At 39.8% G+C, this 8,379-nt stretch overlaps 1 protein-coding gene across 1 annotated transcript; it reads right to left on the bottom strand.

The window, feature by feature from the left end:
- Window positions 1-1,797: 1,797 nt before the first annotated feature.
- LOC121195299 (tumor necrosis factor ligand superfamily member 15-like) lies at window positions 1,798-5,507 on the bottom strand. The gene is made up of 4 exons (XM_041058686.1): window positions 5,200-5,507; window positions 4,666-4,720; window positions 4,363-4,404; window positions 1,798-3,841 (listed from the first exon to the last, which is right to left on the bottom strand). The coding sequence occupies exons 1-4, from the start codon at window positions 5,440-5,442 to the stop codon at window positions 3,450-3,452; spliced, it is 732 nt and encodes a 243-aa protein (XP_040914620.1). The 5' UTR covers window positions 5,443-5,507; the 3' UTR covers window positions 1,798-3,449.
- Between the last annotated feature and the right edge of the window lie 2,872 nt (window positions 5,508-8,379).

Below are 8,379 nucleotides of genomic sequence, written 5' to 3'. Positions count from 1 at the left end.
AAAAAAATCCCATAACTCAACAGCAAACCTAATTTCTTTGGTTTCCTAGTTTTTTTGGTTAAGATTATTGTAATTGATAATAAGTTTTACACATCTGTTCGGTCCCATTTTTGTCCTTTCAGCTACAAAGTCGATGCACTTTTGATTCACAGGTGACATTACGTAATTGTTTTCACAGGCTAAGTAATTTTTTTCTGTGAAAAGTAAACTTCACATCACAAACACAAAAATCCCCAGTGTTTGACATTTTGGAAATTATGCCTGTGTGTCTTCTTCTACAGAGACACAATGAGACAGGAATCCCGGAGGAGGACGTTGTTGACTGTGAGACTGCGGTGAAGACCTTAATGACTGAACAGCTAAAACCAAAGCCATGTGAAGTGGTAAAGAATGGCATTTTCTAAAGGGTACGGTCACTTTAGTAACTGACACACTGACAAGCAACTGTACCGTGACCCCAATATACCGTGTTATATGAAAAGTGCTATATAAGCAAAGTCTGAATGAGTGACTGATTGACTGAACATATCAGTTGTGACTTAGTGGTATAGGCTACTATATAGTACCAGTCAAAAGTTTGGACACACCTTCCCATTCAGTGGTTTATCTTCATCTTCTGACCTCCATAATATGGATTATAACAGTAGTCAAATAGAGCTGTTAACTGTGTACCAACCCTACTTCTACAAAACACAACTGATGGTCTCAAACACATTAAGAAGGCAAGAAATTCAACAAATGAACTCTTGACGAGGCACACCTGTTCACTGAAAACCATTCCAGGTGACTACCTCATGAAACCGATTGAGAGAATGTCAAGAGTGTGCAAAGCTAACATCAAAGCAAAAGGTGGCTGCTTCGGAGAATCTAAAATATAAAACATATTCTGGTTGGTTTAACACTTTGATGTCTTCAGTATGAATCTACAATGTAGGAAGTAATAAAAATAAAGAAAAACCACTGAATGAGAAGGTGTGTCCAAATTTTTGAGTGTGTGTGGTGTGTTGTTGCTGTTCAAACAGCATGTGGCCAAATGAAAACAGTATGTCACTGTTGTTCCTTATCCAATGGCGGGTATTGTGTAAGACCTGTAGCCAACGCCATAACATTACACAGGAAGATAACCACTTCCTCGATCACATTGATGTTGATGTGATGAATGGTGGGTCAGGTGTAACTGTACACGTGTGTATACAGATACAAAAAAGTGAGTCCTGGCCTGTGTTATATACCCAAGTTTAAATTTATTTGAATATCCAACATCACATTAAATACCTCAATGGGCTTCACAGGCCGACAGCAGCAGCAGCAGTAGTTCCCAATCTGCCCAAACTCTCCAAGATGACAAGTCTTTTTGGCTGAAAGACATAACTCCAGCCACATGTGAACTCTAAGCCATATGTGAACAAAAAAAGGAAAGAAAAAGCAATTGCTCCATTTAAATACATTATATAACAATTCAGTTAAGAACCTCATGGTTACATTTAATACAGTGAAACTGACTAATTATAATAAATAATCGTTTTTCTCATCAGACATGTAACAATGCTGTGACTGAATGGTTTATATAAACAGTATACCCATAAACAGTATAATTAAAGGGAAAACCATCATAAAGGGTCTCAGTTAGGTGTTGGGCCACCATGTGCCTCCTGAACAGCTTCAGTGCTCCTCGTCTCTGGACTCTGCTGGAATTCCCCCCCATTTGGTGCTTTGATTCACATCATTTTCCTACTCATCACACCCTTCAGTGACCCCGCTTGTTCTATGGATGGGGCCCTTGTGATCTTAGAAGAGACCCCTCCCATCAGGAGATCAGTGTGTGTGTGTGTTTTAGCATCATCAACACTTAACTCTCAGGTGTTCCTTCATCTTTGTAATGTGGGCCTCATGCTCTGCTGCTCTACCATAACATCCCTCTTTACGAAACTATTGACAGACTCCTCTGATCCCATCCTGCACCGAGGAAGAGTTCTTCTTCTTTTTTTCTTCCATATCACACTAATGCATGAACTTCACAGTCATCACCACCACTTTAAACCCTGTTTACTGTCGTCTTTCCCGTGGATCTAAATGCAGATGTCAGTTTAGTCGCTGTTCCTGTTGAAACACTCTGCAACTGATCAGTCTCTGGCTGAAGCTGTTGCCACCAACAATGGCCCCTCTTCCAAAGTCAATTAGCATTCATATACATATCACAGAGCATGATGGGATGTTCACTGCTTAACTGTACCGCACAGTTCACCTGTGTGGAAGCATCTGCATTCATCACATTTCTCCACTCATTTATTCAGGTTTTACTTTAATTTGTCACCCATCTGTATATAAACTGTTTATATACACCATTCAGTCACAACATTAAAACCAGTATCTGGTGTAGGAATTACACATTAAAGACCAAAAAAAAAAAAAAAAAAAAAGTACAGTAGAATATTACAATGAACAATAAATAATATTTGTACATTTGTTCCAAATTCTTACTATATAATAAGTCATAAAATAATCATTAAATATGTAGAATATGTGGAAGCATATATAATACTGTGTGAAATCCATGTTTACACAGTTCATCTCTCTACATTCTTCAAGTCTTTTTCGTAGCCTCACTTTCAGTTAGCTTTGCCACAAAGGACATGGTTTTGAACTGATGCTGAATATTATGGTGGTATGGGGTATGTGAATTATTCTGTGTTTAAAAAGTTTTTTTTGTTCATTCATGTTCATTTCCATGTTTTGAAGGGAACAAACTAAATCCCCTTCACCTCTGTTGTGTTGGGGGTGGCGGTAAAAGTCTCAGCAGTGGACACGAGAAGGCATCAGCTATAAGAACAAAACCCTAAAACTCTGCAGAGATGAATATGTGTTTGTTAGATCACTATCAGCAACAACTGTTATTTATAAATAGTGAATAATAAAAAATTAAAAAAAAGACTCTTAAAAATAATTAATTGAGGGTTAATCTGCAAAATCTGCTGTTTTAACAACATAGCATATTTCTGGAAAGTGCGCTTTGCTCACAACAAGCTAATTCAAAGCTTAAAAGGCAGTCTGACGCTGTCTCAGTTACATATTATACTCAAGTGCATAAATGTATAATACTTTATATCCAGACTGATGACGACACAAATAAATGACTGAAGCTGTTTCATGCTACGACCTTTAACTCTTAATCAAGATCTCAGCCCCAAGTGAACACCTTGGGGGCACCACCTCTCCACCAGCTTCATGGAAACGGGAAATGAGGAAATGTATTTTGGCAGAATGGAGTTCGTCCTTTCTATAGAAAGTCACTGTGTGATACCTGAATACACAGATATTTTAAGCCTTAACAGGAAGCACTATTCTAAAACGTACAAGGCTTGGAAAAATATTTTAAACACATTACTGAGGCTGAATCACTGAGCCTGTACAAAAAAAAAAAGAAGCATATTCTTATCAAGGCATGTTCTCTAGGCAAGATAAGCACCAAATGACGACTTCAGGATCAGTTCATAACCTTCTCCGATCCACACGCTCACATGATCTCCTTCCAACAAATCGAAAAGCTGCCCCACAAACACACTCCTCAACCCCTCAGAGGCACACGCCACGCCATCCCAGGTGTCCGCCAGGTGTAAAGTCTTGTTGTAACCCTCGTTCCACTTGTGCAGCATCATGTTGAACTTCTTGAACTTTGCAGCGTCATCCTTATCTTGGCACCTCAAGGTAGTCCTCACGTAGATGAAATAGATGCCGGTCTCAGGAATCACGATGGCACGTTTTTCTTTGTTATACTTTTCACCGAAATTGACGTCCCAGTTGATGTATAGCCCGTCAGTCTTGTTGTCTTCAGGCACAAACCCTTGAGAGGGAGACACACAAAACCAAGTGTTTCATTTTCATATTGAAATATGTTGCTTTTTATGAGTCACGTGGGGAAAATTTGGAATTGGAGAGAAACATGACACACTGCTAAAACAAGGAACTCCTTATCAATGATGCATCATAAGTTACTATGTAAGCCTGTTCATGTCAGTCATGTTTCAGGGGACTCATTTAGTCTTCATGGACCCTCCCAGCAACTACAGCTGTTTGTACTGCAGCATTGTGTCACACCCATACAGATGCATGTACGCATAGTTTCACCCTTGGGTGGTGTAAACCTCACTGTCAGGCTGCCACCTAAATTTTATTCTTAATCTTTGACCATTGCACGTGGGAGTAGCCAGAGGAGAGTCCTGCTGTCATAGGTTCGTGACTTAGCTGGCTCAGAATAAGCACTTCATGTTCATCATTCATGTTTGTATTCAATAGTCATAGATCCTGTCAGCCAAAACACAAGAGTCATGCACATAAGCAGTGAAATCCAAGAGAAATACTCACTCAGATGAATGTGCAGTCTCTGGACGTTAGTCTGAGGATTATCTGCAGATTGATGAGTGAGAAGAGAGAGGTTCAAAATAATGCCGCTTTGCTTGCTCAGAAAGTTTCAGGAAAAGCAAAACCCCGATGTGAGTCACACATCACGAGTATGAGGATGTTGTATTAGTTGCGCAACAGAGCACAAAATGAAATACTGTACATGGAGCTGCTTGCCCCTGAGGAGAGTGGAGAGCAGTAACGAATACTTAAACCAATCCACTGATTACCAGTTGATTAAGGATGAAGTTAATGACATGGCATTACCTCCAGAGCATAGTTGTCCCTGCTGGGAGTAGGCTGGATATTGCATGTCCATGCTCTAGGAATAAAAGAGAAGATGTTAACCTAATCATTTCCGTTTCATCATGAGCAGTGACAGTTGATACAGCTTAGTTAAGTACTATTAAGTAATACTAATAATATGGAAGCAACAGGTTGTATGGGATATTTGAGATATCTTCTGTATAAATGGACAGAGTGTGGACAGAATCTGCTACTTAAATATAAATCTTCTATATGTTTGACTCATGGTACAGCAAATCCACTTCACGTAGCCTGATGTGTTGCATCCCATCTCTAGTCGCTGTGCATGTCATTGGATATGCAGCACTCTATGCTTTCTGGCAGATGATAATAGAGTTAACATAGCATCACACTCCGCTACATGCTGGACTTCAAGGGTTTAGTGAACCCGCTAACCTCATATCTCATTTCGATGATCACACCCTCACTGGTTCAGACACAGTCAAAGAAGACAAGGGACACCTCAGGACATAAGGAGAAAGTTTTGGAACTTACCATTTGTGTAGTGGATGTGGAGTTTTCACGCTGCTTTAATTCAAAGCCGACGGTAAAAATGAACAGCGCTGCACAGCTGAGCAGAAGGAGCAGAGTGATGAGTCTGAGGCGCATCTCCTGTTGCTTCATGTCCCGGCAGTGTTTGATGAGGATGAGAACAGACCTGTCCTGACCCACCCCTGACACTGTATCCCAGCAGTCAGCTTCAGTCGGCTGAGTCCATCCATTCGGTTTCTGTCCCATGGCAGCAGGTCTGTGGCTGTGAACTGACTGGTCCCAGAAAAAAAGTTGTTTACCGGTGATGACATGCAGAGTCTTATATTAGCAGGAGAAAAGCGGGGCCGCAGTCAAAACGCCTACACCAAAGTCATCACTCTGGGATTACCTCATCTATCCACTCAAGCAGATGTTCATGGGGGGTGCGGGGGAGAGAGAGAGAGAGAGAGAGAGAGAGAAGGAGGAGCACAAGACCAGAAACTCCAGAGACTCAGTTTGTGTAGTGGCCAAGTCAAAATTCATAAATAGGCTTTTATCCTCCATAAAAAAAAAAAAAAAAGTTAAGCATCAGTTCTCCTGAAAGATAAATTCTCACTCACTGCAGTTTCGAAGACTATAATCCTCAAAGGACTTTTTTTTTCTGGATCAAAAATGCTGTGTATAGAGTGTAATATAAATATATATGTATGTATATGTAATATAAATATAATATTACACTATAAATATGATATATATAACCAACCCAAGTTGTTGATTTTCTCCCAAGTAGCCAGAAGTGACGCCTACTGGATATCTTTGCTCATTTTGCACAATACAGGAAAAAGAAATGAATTGTGTTATTATGTATGAGAATCTAAAATAAGTTAAAAAAAAAAAAAAAAAGTACGAGAAAATGAGAGTATTAGGAAAAAAAGACACCCATGGTGGAGGGGTGGGGGGTGGGGGAAGGTGCAGCTCTGCGACTCAGATCTGTTGGCTGGTGAAAGCCTGCTCAGTGAACAGTAGCGAGCAGTACTGATGATTGAACGTGATGAACAGGGAAATATGTCTGCTAATTTCACAAGAGCATCAACACCACAAGTGTGTCTTACACGACATATTAGAAAACCGCTGCAAACACAAGAGATGCACAAGTTGATCATGAAGACAACAGCTGCAACCCACCAGCCTTCATTGAACAGTGTTATTCATTCATCTTTAGATGTGTTACTTGCCACAGCAGGAAGGACCGAAGGCGCCAGTGCGTGTGTCGTAGATGCATCACAAGAAAAACATCTTTCTGAGTTTTCAAAACATGTTTTTACTACCGCTCTCCTGATTCCGTTCACTCATGCGCTGTGGATGATCACATTTCAGACAGCAGTTTCCTGTCTAACCATGTCCTAATTAACACAGACGGTTTGTCCATGTAAAGCAGACCTATGTGCCCACCACACAGCCCTCTGTCTAGAGCTAGCTTATTTTCTGTGGAAAAATAAAGCACAGTGGTTTTTCAGCCAGTCCTCTGGGAAGACGGCCAGTCTGCTTCAGCTCAAACTTTTGAGTGAAACATAAATAAAGAAATAAATAGTACTACAGAGAGAGACTGCCCTAACATATTTTTTTTTTGCACTGGGTATTTTTCATTATTATCACATGATACACTGGTTTATTATTTTTGGACACTTGGGGGCAGGAGAGCTCCACAACAAGCTGACAGATACAGAATTGTGACATGTTAAAAGCCTGGCGAGTTAGCAAACAGCTTCAGCATTCATTCGAAAATGTGTCTGTGCACACGATGAATGATGTAGGCCCAATATTCACTCTCTCCATTTTTTTTTTCTTTTTTGTTTGTTTTTGGTGTCCTCCAGCTCCTGAGAGAAAAGTTTCACTTTTGTTGAAAGAAACGCCTCTGTGTAGTATTCCCACACAGAAGATGGTGAATAAGATTTGTCCCATCAGTGGATCTACTGTATGAGGTAGTGACACACACACACAAAAAAACAACAACAACAAAATTCATACCAGACAAACATCAAAACTGGTATGAAGTCAAGCATGAGTGCTACAGAAAGAGAGAGAAAGAGAGAAAATGAGAGAGAGAGAGAAAGAAAGAGCCCTAACACTAGTGCACAGCTGTTTGTCTGCTATCACTTTTGTTGATCTATGATTTAGGTCCAAATGATGGACATCGTGGATCAACAAAACTGATAGCAGACAACCATCAATACTGGTATGAAGTCAGGCAGCAAGGAAAGGGCTCTGTAAAGCTGCTGGCTAAGTTCCATTCTTTGTATTCAGACGTTCACACAAGGGAATAAAGTAAATCAAACTAAACAATTTCAAATTTAGGTTTTTGTCCTTTTCTTTAATCATATTACAGGATATTGTTGAATTGATAATCATACTGTAAAGGTAGGGGTACTGCTGTACGAACATTGAAAACTGCATTCAGTTGTAACTGTGTTGCTAACACGCAAAAGGTTAAAAAAGCGAGAAATACCTCTGAAGAGAGCAAAAGCTAATCTGGAGGTTTCTGGTACTAAAACGCAAATTGCATTGAAAATATACTAAAGTGAGTTTCTACAGAAACAGGAGATCTGTGCTCCACCTCTGATTCTGGCTTTAAAAAAAAAAAGTGGTACTTCCATTGCATTGTACTGCATCAGAGGAGAGTAACATTCTCATCTAGTGTTAAATAATAATAAACGCAATCACATCTGCTCTTCAAGTATACCCAGCTCTGTACTGTTTTACTTCTCAGTACAACAAATTCCAAACAGCATTTGGGGTTAACTGCGGCCGCGGTAAGTTTTGCTGATGAAATCCTTTGTTTAAAAAAAACAAAACAAAAAAAAGCCCTTTAAGGTACCCACATTCAGAAAATGAAATGACCATGAGTCAGGTTCGGAAGCGCATGCAGGCCTCTGAAGCCTACTTGTCTTTTTACATTGTCTTTACAAAGGCACACCAGAAGCATTTTTTGGTTGTTTCCTGTCCTTTTTATGATGCATCGCACGGGGCTCAGAAGCTGTTTTCCCCTTGATGTGTTTCGGAAAACTGCTCCGACTGTAAAGGAATGTATGGAATGATGGATGATGCTTTTTTTTTTTCAAAAATTATGTTTTGTCATTACAATCAAGCAAATAATCAGTTAATTTGACAGAACAAAAATCTGTTCTGTACCTTCTTTCAAATGCC

Source organism: Toxotes jaculatrix, chromosome 16 (assembly GCF_017976425.1).
Source record: "Toxotes jaculatrix isolate fToxJac2 chromosome 16, fToxJac2.pri, whole genome shotgun sequence".
Taxonomy (NCBI): Eukaryota; Metazoa; Chordata; class Actinopteri; family Toxotidae; genus Toxotes; species Toxotes jaculatrix.
This window is presented reverse-complemented; position numbering and strand designations above follow the sequence as displayed.

Coding starts and splice junctions, on each gene's coding strand:
- LOC121195299 (XM_041058686.1), bottom strand. CDS start 5,442: ATGGGACAGAAACCGAATGGATGGACTCAGCCGACTGAAGCTGACTGC. Junction 4,721..5,199: donor CCACATCCACTACACAAATG/GTAAGTTCCAAA, acceptor TTTTATTCCTAG/AGCATGGACATGCAATATCC. Junction 3,842..4,362: donor GAGACTGCACATTCATCTGA/GTGAGTATTTCT, acceptor CTCCCTCTCAAG/GGTTTGTGCCTGAAGACAAC.